This window comes from Dama dama, chromosome 17, assembly GCF_033118175.1.
Source record: "Dama dama isolate Ldn47 chromosome 17, ASM3311817v1, whole genome shotgun sequence".
Classification (NCBI taxonomy): domain Eukaryota; kingdom Metazoa; phylum Chordata; class Mammalia; order Artiodactyla; family Cervidae; genus Dama; species Dama dama.
The window spans coordinates 25,057,084-25,076,551 of record NC_083697.1 but is presented as its reverse complement, the minus strand read 5'-3'; the positions used below and the strand labels follow the sequence as shown (position 1 = coordinate 25,076,551).

Sequence of the window (19,468 nt, the reverse complement as noted above, 5' to 3'; positions counted from 1 at the left end):
AAGAAACACAGTAGGTGACTTCAAGTGTTTTAAAGAGGTTTGTGGAATATTTGTGTTCTAAGATGTTTCAGAAGGGGATAAAAAGGATAAATGGGTAGAAACACAAGTTAGAACACTATAGATTTAATAAAGAAAAAAAATCAATCCAGTCTCTCAGTCATGTCCAACACTTTATGACCCCATGGACTGCAGCAAGCCAGACTTCCCTGTCTAACAGCAACTCCCAGAGCTTGCTGAAACTCATGTCCATCAAGTTGGTGATGCCAACCAAGTATCTCATCCTCTGTCATCCCCTTTTCCTCCTGCCCTCAATTTTTCCCGGCTTCAAGGTCTTTTTCAATGAGTCGGTTCTTCCCATCAGGTGGCCAAAGTATTGGAGCTTCAGCCTCAGCATCAGTCCTTCCAATGGATATTCAGGACTGATTTCCTTTAGGATTGACTGATATGATCTCCTTTCAGTCCAAAGGACTCTTCAAGAGCCTTTTCTGGCACCACAGTTGAAAAGCTTTAATTCTTTGGTGCTTAGCTTTCTTTTTGGTCCAACTCACACATCCATACATGTTGCTACTGCTGCTGCTAAGTCGCTTCAGTCGTGTCCGACACGGTGTGACCCCATAGACAGCAGCCTACCAGGCTCCGCCGTCCTTGGGATTCTCCAGGCAAGAACACTGGAGTGGGTTGCCATTTCCCTTTCCAACGCATGAAAGTGAAAAGTGAAAGTGAAGTCGCTTAGTCGTGTCCGACTCTTAGTGACTCCATGGACTGCAGCCCACCAGGATCCTCCGTCCATGGGATTTTTCAGGCAAAAGTACTGGAGTGGGTTGCCACTGCCTTCTCCAATCCGTACATGACTACTGGAAAAACCATAGCTTTGACTAGATGGACCTTTGTGGGCAAAGTAATCTCTCTGCTTTTTAATATGCTGTCTAGGTTTGTCATAGCTTTGCTTCCAAGGAGCAATGTCTTTTAATTTCATGGCTGCAGTCACCATCTGCAATGATTTTGGAGTCCAAGAAAATAAAGTCTGTCATTGTTTCCAGTGCTTCCCCTTCTATTTGCCATGAAGTGATGGGACTGGATGCCACGATCTTAGTTTTTTGAATATTGACTTTTAAGTCAGCTTTTTCACTCTCCTCTTTCACTTTCATCAAGAGGCTCTTTAGTTCCTCTTTACTTTGTGCCACAAGGGTGGTGTCATCTGCATATCTGAGATTATTGATATTTCTCCTGGCAATCTTGATTCCAGCTTGTGCTTCATCCAGTCTGGCCTTTCACATGATGTACTCTGCATATAAGTTAAATAAGCAGGGTGACAGTATACAGCCTTAATGTACCCCTTTCCCAATTTGGAACCAGTCCATTGTTCCATGTCTGGTTCTAACTGTTGCTTCTTCACCTGCATGCAGATTTCTCAGAAGGCAGGTAAAGTGGTCTGTTTTTCCCATCTCTTGAAGAATTTTCCACAGATATTGTGATCCATACAGTCAAAGGCTTTAGTGTAGTCAATGAAGCAGAAGTAGATGTTTTTCTGGAACTCTCTTGCTTTTTCTATGATCCAACAGATGTTGGCAATTTGATCTCTGGTTACTCTGCCTTTTATAAATCCAGCTTGAACATATACACATACATGGTTCATATACTGTTGAAGCCTAACTTGGAGAATTTTGAGTATTACTTTGCTAGTGTGTGAGATGAGTGCAATGTGCAGTGGTTTGAACATTCTTTGGCATTGCCGTTTTTTGGGATTGGAATGAAAACTGATCTTTTCCAGTCCTGTGGCCACTGTTGAGCTTTCTAAATTTGCTGGCATAGTGAGTGCAGCACTTTCGCAGCATCATCTTTGAGGATTTGAAATAGCTCAACTGGAATTCTATCACCTCCACTAGCTTTGTTCTGCTTCCTAAGGCCCACTTGACTTCACACTCCAGGATGTCTGTCTCTGGGTGAGATTTCTTAATGACTCTCTTTTGTATATAGTTCTTCTGTGTATTCTTGCCACCTCTTCTTAATGTCTTCTGCTTCTGTTAGGTCCATACAGTTTCTGTCTTTTATTGTGCCCATCTTTGCATGAAATTCTCCCTTTGTATTTCTATTTTTCTTGAAGAGATCTCTAGATCTCTAGACAACTACAGCTGTTCCACCATGATATAAGTACCTAACCATAAACTGCCTTGGATCATCTCATGGTGATGTCATCCAAAGGATTATCTGCTAAGACTGCAAAATCAGACCCATCTGTCCAGTTAACTCTGAGAATCTGTGCTTCTTAAAAGTTTTTCCCATAAGCAAAACACAAAGAAATTTGAATTCCATTTTTGAAGGCAAAATTTTTAATATATTTTATCTTATTATACATTTCCCCTAAATTACAATGTCAATAGCTGCAAATATATTCTGCTACAAAGCTTTCTGTAAGAAATATCTCTATAAGAAAATACATCTCATTAACATTTCCTGTAAATAAATTAGTTCAAATAATAATTTTTGAAGGGATGTACATAAGGGAAGTAATGCAGAAACCAGATTTTAAATGTAATTTTTGTATAGGAAATGTTTCCCTGAAATGTTCCATTTTCACGTTGCTAAGCTTATAGAAACCTGTTTGTACAGACTTTGGTTCTTACTTTTTGTTTTAACAGACATGTGGGGAAAAAATGCAAATCTTAATCATACTAGTGAACGTATGTGGGCAGGTGAAATTCTTAAAAGACATGCAGGCTCAGGTTCAGTTTCTACTGGGAGAACTTGAATTTGAGACTGCAGATGAGATTTAAGTAAATGAAAACTATGGAGTGATTTATAGTCTATAAAAGAAAAATTCCAAAGTAAAAAGTATAAGATAACTTTTTGGCTTTTATCTCTAGACATAATATTAGAACTGAACAGAACTGAATAAAGTAAAAAGTAATAAAATGGATGTAAAAATTTAGAACCTGTGGTATCTACAGATTAGCAAAATGTAGATTTGACAAGTTATTCCATTTATAATTTTTAATCTCAGTGACTGTAGAAGACAGAAATTGTATCTTTGGCAAACAAACAAACAAACAAACAACAAAAAAAAACAGCTGTTGCAGAAAGAGTTGATACTGAAAAATGTCAGATGGTGCCATCAGCCAGTTAGAAAGCAGCTTACCAAGAGCAATGGAACCTTACTATCCTAACTGCCTTGGAGTCCATTTAATGAGGCCTCCTCAAAATAAGATAATTTTATGACCTCAGAAATTTAAAAGAAATATTTTGAGGTCAAGTAGTTACCTCACACTGAACTCATCTGCGTAGTAAATACTGTGATTGCAAATCCCATGGACACCTTCCATGTGGGTTATGCAGCCTCGGGCTTCACACATGAAAACTCAGCTTGTGCTTCAAACACATGATCCACTTGTTGCCAAAACCTGGAGAGTTGACAAGGTTTTCCCCATTCCCTTTCTGTGCTTCAGTGCAGAACAGATATATCTCGTTTCTTTTATCATTTTTACTATACTGCAGAGTATGTGAAGAGTAAATGTCTAGTTCTATCTAACGTAGGAAATGCCAAAGCTTTGAATAATATGCTCTAGCAAAACTTTTACTTTGGGCATCTTAAAATTTTTACAACCTGCAAATTCTGCTCTGTGTTATTCACAGTGAGTATAATTTGGAGAATAAGATGAGTAGGAATAATGCACAATAAAGAGATGCAATTTATATCCTCTAGAAATCTGAATGGATTATTTTGGTCTTATTCTGCTGGTTCTTATTAATTGTAGCTGAAATTAAACTTTTCAAAAATAGAAACAAGCAGCTTAAGGAAAAAACAAGGTTTTTTTTTTTTTTTTTCCTGAAAGACTTAAAGACCTGTGATTGTTTTGAAATTATTTGGAAAATATTGACTGCTTTTTTCCTACCAAGGTCTTTAATTGAGCAGTAAGAAGTAGTGTTCCAAATTAAAAGGTGATTCTATGGTGCAGATTCTCTGTGCTCCATGCTTTTATTTCCCATTAAACAATTCCTCTTTTCACGTTTTAGAGCCTGTTGTATACCAGGGTATATGGGGAGTACTTTGTTTAAATAGAAATAAGGCTTTTCAGTTATTTTTTATAGGCAGTCACCACTGTGAGAGAAATTGATCCTCCAGCACAACCTAAGCTCCTGGCAAGTCACATGGTAACATCAGTAATGTCTCTGTGTGCCCTTTTTTTTTTTTTTTTTTTGTGAGTCATGGCATCTTCACAAATGTGTACATTATTTACATAAACAAGTTGCATGATGGAAAACACACTGGTCACACTGGTCACCCTTTCTGATCTTCCATTTTCTTTTTCTTTCTCTTTCTTTGATCTATGTTCTTATCATATTCCTCATTTTACCCCTTCTTCTGAAATCCAAATCCCACTCTCCACCATGCTATAATGCATTAAATACATGGATTCACAGTCTGCTCCTGATGCTTGTCTTCAGAGGTGGTCAAATCTTCTGACAGACGTGGAGTCTGGCTTTGGAGGAGTAGGTGGCATCTTTCCATACTTTACAAGATAGGCCTTTTGCGCAGTCACATCGCTGGAAGATTTCCAGCCCATGTGAGCCCTTCTTGCGCTGCTTGGTACAGACTTCCCCCTGATGGAGCACTGGTTTGCAGATTTTGGTCCAGAAGTGGCGAGCACAGCAAAACCCTTCAATGCAGTCTAATGATCGTAGACAGGGATCTCCTTCATGTCCTAAAGAAATGATGACCAAAAGATTTTACCATGACACTGTAGGAGAAAAATCTACTCTGCAATCAGAAGCACCTAAAGTATTTGTACTTACACTATCTTCCATGATGTCTTAGAGTCATATCAATTGACTTTCCCTCTAATCATGTGAACCAACTATCATGTCTTTCCATTGTTTGCTATCTGAATATTAAGTTTAATGAATAGCTAGGATGGGGCTGCATCTTCTCTTCACCTTGGTATGGTGTGACCGTAGATATTTCTGTTTTGTGTTGTTGTTTACTTAGGTGAATGACAATAAGTAAAAAGAAATGCCTTCTATTTAATTTGCTACCTTCTTGGAAAGAGTAAAACAAACTCTGAGTCAAGAAGGCTGAAGTTGTCTGTACCTCCTAAGGCCAGGGATCAGTTAAAATCTAGCCAGGAAAACAGAAGCTGAGTATTGAAAAGAGAAGATATTTAACGCAGAGAACTGGTCACACAGGCAGTGAGTTGCGAGGCTAGAGAACTTAGAGAACTTCAAGCTGCCCCGCAGGAAGCCACCCCCGCATTCAGGAGGAGGGTCCCGAGGAGCTGGTGACACCAGAACGGGGCAGGGGCTGGGGGCTGGGATCCTGGCAGAGGCCGAGGCCCCAGGAGGTGCAGCTCTGCCAGAAACACTCCCAGAGGCAGAGAGAACCCGTTGGTCTTCCCCTCCTCTGCCTCTGAGTCTCTCACCACAGCCAAACCCCTGTGGCTGGAAGCCCCCTAACAGGCAGTCTAAGCAATGAAGTCTGTGAAACGCTATGATACAGAGCGGAGCAGAGCAAGGGCAAACAGCCGCAGGGTCAACCAAGAACCCATCAGAAAAGTCACGGGGGCACAGGTCTGGGGATTCAATTCAGTAAGAGGATGGCGTCAGCAGAGAGCACCCACGGGTCACAGTGGGGTTGATGTTAGCCCGCAAGCTTCTTTGTCATCTCCCAGATTGTAAATACTTCTGACTTTTTAGGCCATGTGATCTGTGTCACAGCTCTTCATTCTGCTCTTGTATCACAAAAGCAGCCATAGATGGTGCCTAAGTGAATGGGCAGGTCTGTGTTACAATAAAACATTATTTACAAAAACTGGCAGCAGGACAGACTTGGCTCATGGGCCGTAGTGTGCCAAGCCTGGTCTAAAAGGTTAGCTGTCACCCTGGATGTCACCAGTCCCACTGTGTGAATGTGGACACAACTCACTAGCCATCAACATTTCTTGCTAGCTGCCATCAGAAAATTACACATATAATTAGCTAACGGTAATTAATAAATTAGAAACTGTACTGTAACACAGATATCTGTCAGAATAAACATGGACACTCATGTACTAACAACTTCTCAGATAGCTCAGCGGGTAAAGGATCTGCAGGCAATGCAGGAGACAGAGGAGATGGCAGGTTTGATCCCTGGGTCAGAAAGATCCCCTGGAGAAAGAAATGGCCACCCACTGCAGTATTCTTGCCTTGGAAATCCCATGGAAAGAGGAGCCTGGTGGGCTACAAGTCCATGGGGTCAGAGTAGGACACCACTGAGTGACTAAGCGCGCATGTACTAACAAATGCATGTGATTTCAGTTGGATAGAAATAGGAGATATGGGTAAAGGACTAGGCCTTTAGGAAGTGTAGACAAGGGCTGGTTGAAGAGGAATTGTCAGTCACTTTAACCCTACTGATAGAATCATTAGTATTTCAGGTTGGACTAACACGTCAGATATTTTGTAGGATACTAGCTCCACAGAAGGTAAAAATGTGGAGAAATGGTTTTATGGTTAAGTAAACTAGGGAAATACAGTGCCTAAAAAAGTTAACCTGTTTCCCTCATTGCTGAACTTCTCAGAGCCTTCACTATATCAAAGTTTATTTTAAAGTTCCCAAAATGGGCAGATACATTATTACAAAACTCTTGAACACACAGGCTCTTTTAGTCATATAATGTCTTGAAAGAATATTGCTCCATAGAATACACTTGCAAAAGCCTCCTTTGAAAATAAAGGTATTTCTACTTTTCAAAAGTTTACTATTAGTGATTAGGCTTACCAAATATTTTAACACAAGGAAGGGAATTTTTATGGGCATACATAATCCCTCTAGAAACCAATTAGTTTTGGAAAATTGATTTATGCATAGTATATTACCTGATTGTTTAATGAAATAAAATTTCTGAATCTGCAAAGGTGAGAAAAGGACTCTAAATCTTAGTAATTTAATTATATGGCAGCAAAAATTTTCCCATTTATGTTTTGGAATGCTTTATTCTTGATTATGGAAGAGAAATGCTTGTGTAAAAGATTTATTCTAAATATCCTGTAAAAAGACTGATCTATTTAGAAAATGGCATGGTTAATTGGAGTACCACAATTCTTGTCATATGTATTTCTCACAATTTAAGATCTTAAAGAAACCTCTAGCATCCTCAAAATTGATAAGAAATTCAGTTAAAATCTTACTATTACAGTAACTCCCCATTATTTTTTTTTCAAATTGCACTCAGAAGCAATGAAATTAATTATCTACATTTCTCTGGAGCTACAGCTATCCCCACCTTTTATATGCGACACCTTAGTGTGAGGTCTTCCTAGGTTCTGCCATCCCAGGTCGTGGTTTGAGTGATGGCCGTGGTTCCGATCTCTGTGCCGAGTGCTGTCCAGAGCTGGGATATGAGGGGTTAAGATGCTCTCGGTGACGGGGATGCAGATGCCTGGAGATGGTCAGATAATTAGTTATACTTGTTCAGTTCTATAAAGTGTGTTTCTTATCCAAGTATTTTCCCGATGTGAAGTATGAGGCCATGTATCTACCATCTATATAGACTTGAGAACTCAATAGTTTGGACCTAAGCCAGGCTTTCTTGATTTGAACCTTGCCAGTCTCATGACCAAGTGACCTTGGGCAAAAATAGGGATAAAAACAGAATTCCTTTCATGAAGTTACTGTGAATACATATAGGAAGAGTTGAGAATAGTGACAGAGTGAAGTATTATCAAATCTTAGTAGCTTAAAGGTGTCGGATCAGACATCTGTGTTCAGGATCAAGGTTCCTTTTTTAATCAAAAATATAATCCCATCTACTCTGTAAACATCTCTAATGGGATGAGGTCTTCCCTTCGTTTCTTGTCCAGGGTACTCTCAGTAGGACCAGGCCTACAGGTCAGGAACAAGTGTAGGAATATGAACATGATTATGATGTTTTGCATTACTAGTTGTGTTTCTGATCACGTTCTGCAAGTATTTAATCGTCTACCATGTGTTGGAGATTCTTCATTTCATCATCAATGCTGAACTGTCTGCCCATAAGGTCACTGAGATTGGGTGAAGGCCGAGTAACAAACTCCTATGTTTCTTTTTGGAGGAAACAATCACTCCATCAGCATTTGTGTGTGCCACAGTGTGGGGCTTTCAAAAAAGGACACCTTGAGTGTGAGAATCAAGGTATGAAATTGGTATGAAAATGAAAACAAGCTCACAAGTGTATTGCTGAATCACAGGTTTCTGTCTTTGGTTCCTTTGCGTATAACCGCTTGTTCAGTGGAATATGACATCTAGCTATTTATATGCAACATTTCAACATGGCAAATCCTAGGTCAGCATAGATTATACATTACAGCAGGTGATCAGAGCCCAGGAAAACGGAGATTTGAGAGGGACAGTAAAGCACTCGCCTGCAATGCAGTACACACAGGTTCGATCCCTGGGTCAGGAAGACTCCCTGGAGAAGGGAATGCCCACCCACTCCAGTATTGTTGTCTGGGAAATACCATGGACAGAGGAGCCTGGCAGGCTCCAGTCTGGGGGGGTGACAAAAAGTCAGACACAACTGCGTGACTAATAAACACACACCAGGTAATCTCATAGATTTCTAAACCCTGATCCCATTCCTGCCAGTTCGGAAGTCTCCTTACATTTTAGAAGTATGACTAAGGAGAGGGCAGTATAACTCGGTATCCAGGTTTCCTACATGAAAGGAAAGAGGCCCATCAACACGGAATGAGACCTTTACCATTATTGCAGCGGGTACCAGGACAACACATGCCATCTCTATGGCAGCGCTTCTTTTTCCTTCGACACACCATGCAGGCTGACGATCCTTGGTGAGGACTGTGGCAGTATCTCCCAACTTCACATTCCTTATCACTGCTACAAGGGTAGGCCTGTCATGAAGTAGAACAACACCACCAAAAGCAAAGATTAGATTTTGTAAGCAAAAAGCTACTGCACCAAATCGTGATGGAAAATCAGAATATTTCCCTCCTCAAAGGAAATATACCATTTAATAATGTTCTAAGCAGAGGTACTACGTGGTAACAATTACTTAATTAAGGGTTTTATAAACATTGATTGCTGATGGTGATGACAAAGATAAAGTTGACAGTATTCATACATTTTCAATGACACGACTTTGGGGTTAGGATTTAGACTTTATTTTGATTCAGTTCAGTTCAGTCGCTCAGTCATGTCCAACTCTTTGCAACCCCATGAATCACAGCACGCCAGGCCTCTCTATCCATCACCAGCTCCCGGAGTCCACCCAAACCCATGTCCATTGTGTCGGTGATGCCATCCAACCATCTCATACTCTGTCGTCCCCTTCTCCTCCTGCCCTCAATCTTTCCCAGCATCAGGGTCTTTTCAAATGAGTCAGCTCTCCACATCAGGTGGCCAAAGTATTGGAGTTTCAGCTTCAGCATCAATCCTTCCAGTGAACACCCAGGACTGATCTCCTTTAGGATGGACTGGTTGGATCTCCTTGCAGTCCAAGGGACTCTCAAGAGTCTTCTCCAACACCACAGTTCAAAAGCATCAATTCTTCAGCACTCAACTTTCTTTATAATCCAACTCTCACATCCATACATGACCACTGGAAAAACCATAGCCTTCACTAGACAGACCTTTGTTGACAAAGTAATGTCTCTGCTTTTTAATATACTGTCTAGTTTGGTCATAGCTTTCCTTCCAAGGAGTAAGCATCTTTTAATTTCATGCTGCAGTCACCATCCGCAGTGATTTTGGAGCCCAGAAAAATAAAGTCAGCCACTGTTTCTCCATCTATTTGCCATGAAGTGATGGGACCAGATGCTATGATCTTAGTTTTCTGAATGTTGAGCTTTAAGCCAACTTCTTCACCCTCCTCTTTCACTTTCATCAAGAGGCTCTTTAGTTCTTCCTCACTTTCTGCCATAAGGGTGGTGTCATCTGCATATCTAAGGTTATTGATATTTCTTCCGGCAATCTTGATTCCAGCTTGTGCTTCTTCCAGCCCAGCGTTTCTCATGATGTACTCTGCATATAAGTTAAATAAGCAGGGTGACAATATACAGCCTTGACGTACTCCTTTTCCTATTGGGAACCAGTCTGTTGTTCCATGTCCAGTTCTAACTGTTGCTTCCTTACCTGCATACAGGTTTCTTAAGAGGCAAGTCAGGTGGTCTGGTATTTCCATCTCTTTCAGAATTTTCCAGAGTTTATTGTGATCCACACAGTCAAAGGCTTTGGCATAGTCAATAAAGCAGAAATAGATATTTTTCTGGAATTCTCTTGCTTTTTTGATGATCCAGGGAATGTTGGCAATTTGATCTCTGGTTCCTCTGCCTTTTCTAAAACCGGTTTGAACATCTGGAAGTTCACAGTTCACAAATTGCTGAAGCCTGGCTTGGAGAATTTTGAGCATTACTTTGCTAGTGTGTGAGATGAGTGCAACTGTGCGGTAGTTTGAGCATTCTTTGGCATTGCCTTTCTTAGGGATTGGAATGAAAACTGACCTTTTCCAGTCCTGTGGCCACTGCTGGGTTTTCCAAATTTGCTGGCATATTGAGTGCAACACTTTCACAGCATCCTCTTTTAGGATTTGAAATAGCTCAACTGGAATTCTATCACCTCTACTAGCTTTGTTCGTAGTGACACTTCCTAAGGTCCACGTGACTTCACATTTCAGGATGTCTGGCTCTAGAGCCCTAAAGAGTGAATCTGGAGGCTCACAAAATAGCTCTAATTGTTATACTGCCACTGATTTAAGTTGTAAATGAAATGGCCTACTCACTCTTTTTTACCCACTGAACTAGCATAAGTAGAAGGTTACATAGAGCAACAATGGGCTGTGCTAGCAGCTAAAATACATCTCCTGCCCATTTATGGAACAGCTATTCTAAGAGTGATTCCTCAGTTCCTGCCTGTGAGGAACACACAGACAGAGATGCTTCCAGAGATTTTGAAGCAATGAAACTTTGGGACAGAGAATTCAAGGAGCAGCTCTTCACTCCACATTTAGTGATGAGCAGCAGCAGAATTCTGCGTGGTCAGAGCATGCTAACTCCAGTTACATGATTATGTTCTCAAGAAACAAAAAAGCAGACTTGCGACATACAAAAATAGCCCTACAGGCTATTTATACAGAAAGGACTTCAGTTCCTACATTTCTCTACCAACTTGTTGATTCAGAAGGCTACTTAAGCAATGTCATATATTATCTCAAAAAATACACTTATATACACACTCCAATTATATATTCCTTATATCTAGGAAGTTACTGGAATTCTTAAAATGTCCCTGTTTTCAGAGACTGAGAATTGAGAAACAGAAATATCACACCACATATCAGACTAACTCATATTTTGAGGCATGTTGACAGGGAGACTTATTTGGAAGTTTTTTTTTTTTTATTGCTGTGGTTGTAGTTCATTTTTTTCCTACTTTTCACAGTAAGGCATTTTTTTAAATTGCAAAATAAAAAATAAAAAAAAAAGCAATATAGTTTTTAAGCAAGCATAAATGATAGGACTAGAAAACTACAGGATAAAGTTTTTGTGACTCTCAAATAATCAATGTGGTTTGAATGTTTTACTTTTGCAATGAGGTTGATGACTTTACCCCACATGCATTGCTTCTCCCTCCCCCCAGCCCTCTCTTTCTTCCATCGCCTTTTCTCCCTGGGCCTTTCTCCTGGGTATGTTTGTATGCGTTCAGCTCCCTTGTGTTTTCCATTTAGATCTGATCATGTTAGAAAGAGGAAATAAGTGGGAAGTTGATGTGTGACTCTGGAAACTTTACTTGTTATTTGATGAAAAAAGATAAAACTTTAACATCATTACAATTTACTTTTACCCTAAGAAGAGAATAGAAAATAGAAAAACCTCTAACTTCAAATTGAAAGTGTTTTTGAAGCCTTACACACTGGCAATATGTGATGCCCACTTTACAAGTGAAGCCAGATAAAACTATAAAATTAATTTGGATATTACTGCCCCATTCTGTAACTCCATCATTAGGCTTAATAAAGAATCTGAATGAGCTTGAATTCAGAGTATCAGGCCACTTTTCAAGAGTCCAGGACTGATGAAAACAAAACAAATGTCACTTCCTGACTTGCTACACTCTTTCCCCCCTGAGCACTTTACTGCCTTCATATTTAAACCCACTAATTTTAACTGAAATACAATTCACATGTTTCTGATTCATTTACATTTATTTCACCAAATTGTTTTGCAAGAAACATTTGATGTATCACAAGTTTTTTTTTTCTTTCTTTCCTCAAAAATAGGACATGTTCTTTCAATGGAAGTAAACACATGCCACCTAAAACATCATGTCTAATTCAACTCAAACAATGACTCTTCAAGGGATTTTGAATATAGAGATATACTTGATTCCATTCCTAAAAAAAATAGCCTGTATGGTAGAAAGCAACTTGTTTTCTAAAAGTTGAAGTTCATTTATGCAGAAAATTAGAGAAGGCATATTATCATCTTCCTGTTCTCAGTTGATGGGAAATGGAAAATACTTGGTGGAAAATATATGACACTGTTACAAAAAGCAATATGCACAGTAGTACTTTGTGAATGGGATCACAGTAAAATTCTCACTAATTTTTCAGAGAGAGGAAAAATATTAGGCAGTTTTATTATGTTCCGTGTATCTTTTATTGAACTAGAAATGATATAGACAGAAAAAGTATGCAGGAGTTTCTTTTTAAATGGAAGGTTATTGCTAATGTGAACTTGTCCTTAGAATGGAATCCCAGAACATAATATTAAGAGAAGTTCTTTGACAAAAATAATTTTTCAATAATTGAAATATAAGGTTATATTACATAGCTTCTAGTATGCTTATGGAACTCCTGGCTCCAATAATCAGCATTTATATATGAATAAAATCAAGAATGGATGAGAAAAAATTGATTGAAACAAGTTATAGGGAAAGCAGCTGATATTTGGGGACATGCTTTGTCTTCTGAAAATCATTGTCCCTCAGGATGGATCTAGTCAGTAATAAAGTTTACTTGATGTAACCATTAGCAAGAAAATGCAGAACAGGAGAAAACACGACTCTGATTGAGTAAAAGGGATTCTCATGTTTTTGGCCTAATGCATTATTTTTCAGTAAAGCGTTTTAAACTCAAGTATAAGGGTTCTGCAGTTTGCTATTGAGTTTTTTCTGAACATTCAATTCAGTTCAGTCGCTCAGTCGTGTCTTACTCTTTGCGACCCCATGGACTGCAGCACGCCAGGCCTCCCTGTCCATCACAACCTCCAGAGTTTACTCAAACTCATGCCCATCGAGTCGGTGATGCCATCCAGCCATCTCATCCCCTGTTGTCCCCTTCTCCTCCTGCCCCCAATCCCTCCCAGCATCAGGGTCTTTTCCAATGAGTCAACTCTTCGCATGAGGTGGCCAAAGTATTGGAGTTTCAGCTTCAGCATCAGTCCTTCCAATGAATACCCAGGACCGCTCTCCTTTAGGATGGACTGGTTGGATCTCCTTGCAGTCCAAGGGACTCTCAAGAGTCTTCTCCAACACCATAGTTCAGAAGCATCCATTTTTCGGCGCTCAGCTTTCTTGACCGTCCAACTCTCACATCCATACATGACCACTGGAAAAACCATAGCCTTGACTAGACAGACATTAGTTGGCAAAGTAATGTCTCTGCTTTTTAATATGCTATCTAGGTTGGCTATAACTTTCCTTCCAAGGAGTCTTTTAATTTCAAGGCTGCAGTCATCATCTGCAGTGATTTTGGAGCCCAAAAAAATAAAGTTTGACACTGTTTCCACTGTCTCCCCATCTGTTTCCCATGAGGTGATGAGACCAGATGCCATGATCTTAGTTTTCTGAATGTTAAGCTTTAAGCCAACTTTTTCACTCTCCTCTTTCACTTTCATCAAGAGGCTTTTTAGTTCCTCTTCACTTTCTGCCATAAGGGTGGTGTCATCTGCATACCTGAGGTTATTGATATTTCTCCCAGCAATCTTGATTCCAGCTTGTGCTTCTTCCAGCCCAGCATTTCTCATGATGTACTCTGCATATAAGTTAAATAAGCAGGGTGACAATATACAGCCTTGACGTACTCCTTTTCCTATTTGGAACCAGTCTGTTGTTCCATTGGCCTCCAAAGGTTACATTTAATGATGATTTTTACATTTGAGCACCTCAGTCTAAGTTTCTATTTAACAAAAATAATAATATGAGTCCCTGGTTCTTATTTTATAAATGAGTAAGAAGACTGATTCTCTTCACCTGATATGGAATTTATTAGTAGTGAATTTCTTTGGCTCTTCATTGACTTGACTTTAAGTGAACAGTATAAGGAACAGTGACAGTCTGTGTGGATGTCTAGAAATCAAATGAAAGAATTAGAGACTTTATACATGCCTATCCTGTATTAATATTTCCAAAACTGAATCAGAATTCCAGTTCCCTGAGCATCCAGGAATACTTGCCTTCCTGCAAAATCATTCATGACTTATCCTCAGTCACACTTAGGGGCTGAATTCATTTGCAAGACCTAATAATAGCAGAAGATAGGCCATATAGTAAGAAAGCATGAGAGCTTTCCCTGATCAAGCCAAAAAGCAGAGAAGTTTTGCCCAACCCCTCCCCCCCTTTAGACTAAAAATACAGTGGTTCCCATAAATAGAAGTGCTAGTTATCATTAGCAGCATGCCATGGACTAAAATAAGAGTGAACACATTGGGCACAGCTTGAAAATAATGTCCATCAGAAGTGAGCATTTCTTGTTTAGTATACAGGGTATTTTTTAACATCTGTTTACTCTGTGCTAATCTGGAACCTTTCTTTACAGTTTTAGTAACGAAGTGAAGAGAGGTTAAGTAACTTCTGCAAATAAGTTTCATGTGCTCAGCGGCAAAAAAGTTGGGGATCAGAGCCCTGGCCTGGGTTTCAGAACTGACTGTAAGGTGTCACGACTGATCTTTTAATGACTGTTAATACACACATAGAAAAGGTATTTGAATGGTGACCAGTATGCTGAATTTAGAGATTAGGAAGATAAACTTGGCCACTTCTCTTTCTAGAAGCCTCCAAATACCAACAGCATGTCTTGCTGCAGCTGTTGGAAAAACAGAATACTGGCAGAAAACACTGACAAGACTATACACAATGTTTTCTCTTTCTATCTTTTTGACAACCATTTTATGGCTGTTTAAATTCAGTGTAACCAGAGTTATAAGCAAAATCCCATCATGCAAATAATGATAAATGATATTCTAATGAATAAAATAAAATGTTACTGCATTTTCTTAAACTAATTGAGCCTCTTTTTTTCTCTATTATTCTTAAAACTGCAGAGAGAAAAGGCTTATTAAATCAAGACTTAGATTCAGGGCTGAGTATTTTTTTTTTTTTACTTTTCAATTACTGCCCATCCCTTAGAACTCCCCCCCCCGCCCCAATGCAACAGTGAAGTGATTATGAAATGAGAAGAAGTGTTTCAGGTATCTCAGCAGCACTGACTACTTTTTATAGACCTTTTGCCACAAGTACAACCTTAGTTTAACTCCCAAGCTTTCGAAACAATGACATTGTCCCTATTTAATAAAGGAGGGAAAGAAGAAGAGAGAAACATCAGACAGTTTCCGTGTGGGCGAGCCACCCATCCGGATTCTCGCAAGACCGTCCTAGTTTTGTTGTTGTCTTATTCGGGACAATCCTTTGTCCCCGTAAGCACTGTTTGTAACAATCTCGGAAGTTTTTTGGAGCCAGAAAAACGTCATCAGCTGGGCAGGCAGAAGAAAGCCTGCAGGGGAACAACCCAGCTGTGGGAATGAAGAACATTTGAAGCAAGTGGATAGAGGGAGGTGGCCAAAAGGGCTGGTGAGTAGAACAAGTCTGAGGTCTTAAAGAGAGCACAGCAAAGGGCTGGCGATTGCCTTTGGGAAACCAGATCAGACTGGCTTCCTCTCAGTCTTTAGGGAAAAGATTAATTTTCCTTGTCATGACATTCTGCATGATAGAGCTATATTTCAATGAGCATGCAAAATATGCTACTCTTTAAAGTGGTCGTTTCAGACTCATACCCTAACATCGTAACTGCAGGAGGTGCAGGGAAATATAACTCAATCTGTGCCGTTTTACACTTCATGCCAAAGGCTAGGCAATTTGATCTTTCCCTTTGTCCACAATTACCTCTAGGGGATAGGGGTTTACTAGATGCATCTTTGAGGATTCCTGAACCTAAGGCCAGGAAAATTGAGCTATATTAACTTTGAGGGGAAATTTTCAGATATTTCATGATATTCTGGATGTGTACCATAGTTTCTTAAGGCAGCTGCTTGGATATTCCTTTAGTATTCAATAATTACTTATTCGGCTTTTATTTATTGAACTCCAACTATAATACAGAAACTAAAAACTATATTCCGTGATCTGCAAATCACTGCCCCTAAAATAATTTTGAAAAACATGCATCATCACATGCATTTGATGTGTAAAATGTTTCAGTGTAAGTTTGTTTTATTAATTATAATGTTTAACATTTTTATAAGATGAAGTTCACAGTAATTTGTCATGATTCAATAAAATACTGTGCAATGCATCCTGATCCTAAATGCATCCTGATCCTAAAATAAATCACAATGTATTTATCAATAGATATTCTTCCTTGAAAAAGATAATCTGAGAAAACATTCAGTTAAATTTTAAAATGCACAAGTCATCACAACTATTTTGAATGTTCTATATTCAGAACTTTCCAACTAGAGCCAAGATTCACTTAAAAAAAACAAAAACTAATGATAAGAGAAGGACGTTTAAAGTGATGAAGGATATGTAAATTGATCAAAGAGAAAAAGCTACAACCAAGAATACCAAGTAAGGCTCTCATTCAGGCTCTCACTCAGATTCGAGAAGAAATCAAAAGCATTACAGATAAGAGAATTCAGCACCACCAAATCAGCTTCACAACAGAAGCTAAAGGAACTTCTCTAGGCTGGGAAAAAAAGAGGCCACAACTAGAAAGAAGAAAATCACAAATGGGAAAGCTCACCAGTAAAGGCAAATGTACAGTAAAAGTAGGAAATCATCTGCACACAAATATGACATCAAAATCAGCAAGCATGAGAATAGGAAAGCACAAATGCAAGAAATAAGAAACACATTTGAAATTAAGAGACCAGCAACTTAAAACAACCTTGTGTGTGTGTGTGTGTGTGTGTGTGTGTGTGTGTGTGTGTGTAGATTGCTATATAAAAACCTCATGGGAACTGTAAACCAAAAAACTACAATAAATAGACACACAAAAAAAGAAAAATCAATGCAAACACAACTCTATAGAGTATCAGGTTGTCATCAAACCATAAGAAGAGAAAAGAAGGGAAGAACAAAGACCTACAATAACAAATTCAAAACAGATTTTAAAATGGCAATAAGAACATGTATGTAGATAATTACCTTAAATATTAAATGGATTAAATGCTCTAACCAAAAGACACAGACTGGCTGATTGGTTATGAAAACAAGTTTCATATATATGCCGCCTACAAGAGACCTACTTCAGGCTCAGGGGCACATACAGACTGAAAGTGAGGGGATGGAAGAAGGTATTCCATGCAAATGGAAATCAAAAGAAAGCTGGAGTAGCAATACTCATATCAGACAAAATGGACTGTAAAGACTGCTACAAAAGATAAGGATAATGTAATACATAATGATCAAGGGATCAGTCCAAGAAGATAAGAGAAGGAAAGAAAGTGCCTTTCTATGTTTAGAATGTCCTGATCAATCACTAATGATATCTTTGTTAAACCAATATTCTGAATTCTATTTGTTTGTCACCAAAAGTGTGTTGTTTTTTTTTTTCAATCTCTGACTAATGCAGTATATCAAGATTTGGAATGTGTGACAGTTTTGCCTTTTCATACTGTTCATGGGGTTATAAATGAAAGAATACTAAAGTGGTTTGCCATTCACCTGTCCGATGGAACATGTTTTGTCAGAACTCTCCACCATGACCCGTCTGTCTTGGGTGGCCCTACATGGCGTGTCTCATAGTTTCACTGAATTAGACAAGGTTGTGATCCATGTGATTAATTTTCTGTAACTGGTTAACATTGGTTAGTTTTCTGTAATTGTGGTTTTCATTCTGTCTGCCCTCTAAAGGATAAGGAAGCTTCCTGATGGGAGGGACTGGCTTTGGGGGAATCTGGGTCTTGCTCTGATTTGCGGGACCATGCTCAGTAAATCTTTAATCCAATTTTCTGTTGATGGGTGGTATATTACACTGAAAGATGAACTCCCAGGTCCATAGGTGCCCAATATGCTACTGTAGAAGAGTGGAGAAATAACTCCAGAAAGAATGAAGAGGCTGAGCCGAAGCAAAAATAGTGCCCAGCTGTGGATGTGTCTGGTGATGGAAGTAAAGTCTGATACTGTAAAGAGCAACATTGCATAGGAACCTGGGATGTTAGGGCCATTAATCAAGGTAAGTTGGAAGTGGTCAAATAGGAGATGGCAAGAGTGAACATTGACATTTTGGGATCAGTGAACTAAAATGGACTGGAATGGGTGAATTTAATTCAGGTGACCATTATATCTACTACTGTGGGCAAGAATCCCTTAGAAGAAATGGAGTAGCCCTCATAGTCAACAACAGAGTCTGAAATGCAGTACTTGGGTACAGTCCTAAGAATGACAAGATTATCCCTTGTTTCCAAGGCAAACCATTCAGTATCACAGTAATCCAAGTCTATGCCCCAAGCACTAATGCCGAAGAAGCTGAATGGTTCTATGAAGACCTACAAGACTTTCTAGAACTAACACCAAAAAAAGATGTCCTTTTCATCATAGGGGACTGGGATGCAAAAGTATGAAGTCAAGAGATACACAGACTAACAGACAAGTTTGGCCTTGGAGTACAAAATGAGGCAGGGCAAAGGCTAACAGTTTTGCCAAGAGAATGCACTGGTCATAGAAAACACTCTTGCAACAACCCAAGAGATGACTCTACACAAGGACATCACCAGATGGTCAAAACCTAAATCAGATTGATTATATTCTTTGCAGCCAAAGATGGAGAAGCTCTGTACAGTCAGTAAAACCAAGACCACGAGCTGACTTGGCTTAGATCATGAACACCTTATTGCAAAATTCAGATTTAAATTTATGAAAGTAGGGAAAAACACTAGACAATTCAGATATGCAGAGAAGGCAATGGCACCCCACTCCAGTACTCTTGCCTGGAAAATCCCATGGATGGAGGAGCCTGGTAGGCTGCAGTCCTTGGGGTCACTAAGAGTCAGACACGACTGAGTGACTTCACTTTTGCTTTTCACTTTCATGCATTGGAGAAGGAAATGGCAACCCACTCCAGTGTTCTTGCCTGGAGAATCCCAGGGATGGGGGAGCCTGGTGGGCTGCCGTCTATGGGGTCGCACGGAGTCGGACACGACTGAAGCAACTTAGCAGCAGCAGCAGCATCCAGGTATGACCTAAATCAATTCCCTTATGATTTTACAGTGGAAGGGACAA

At 39.4% G+C, this 19,468-nt stretch overlaps 1 protein-coding gene across 2 annotated transcripts in view; it reads right to left on the bottom strand.

Annotated features, from left to right (window-relative positions):
- Positions 1-4,175: 4,175 nt before the first annotated feature.
- DKK2 (dickkopf WNT signaling pathway inhibitor 2) overlaps positions 4,176-19,468 on the bottom strand; it is a 120,825-nt gene continuing 105,532 nt past the window's right edge. For both annotated transcript variants that reach the window (XM_061164254.1, XM_061164255.1), the window contains exons 2-4: positions 8,715-8,865; positions 7,260-7,415; positions 4,176-4,700 (exon numbers count right to left, since the gene is read on the bottom strand). In XM_061164254.1, the coding sequence (XP_061020237.1) occupies positions 4,450-4,700; positions 7,260-7,415; positions 8,715-8,865 (558 nt within the window). In that variant the 3' untranslated portion in view covers positions 4,176-4,449. The remainder of the gene's footprint in view (positions 4,701-7,259; positions 7,416-8,714; positions 8,866-19,468) is intronic.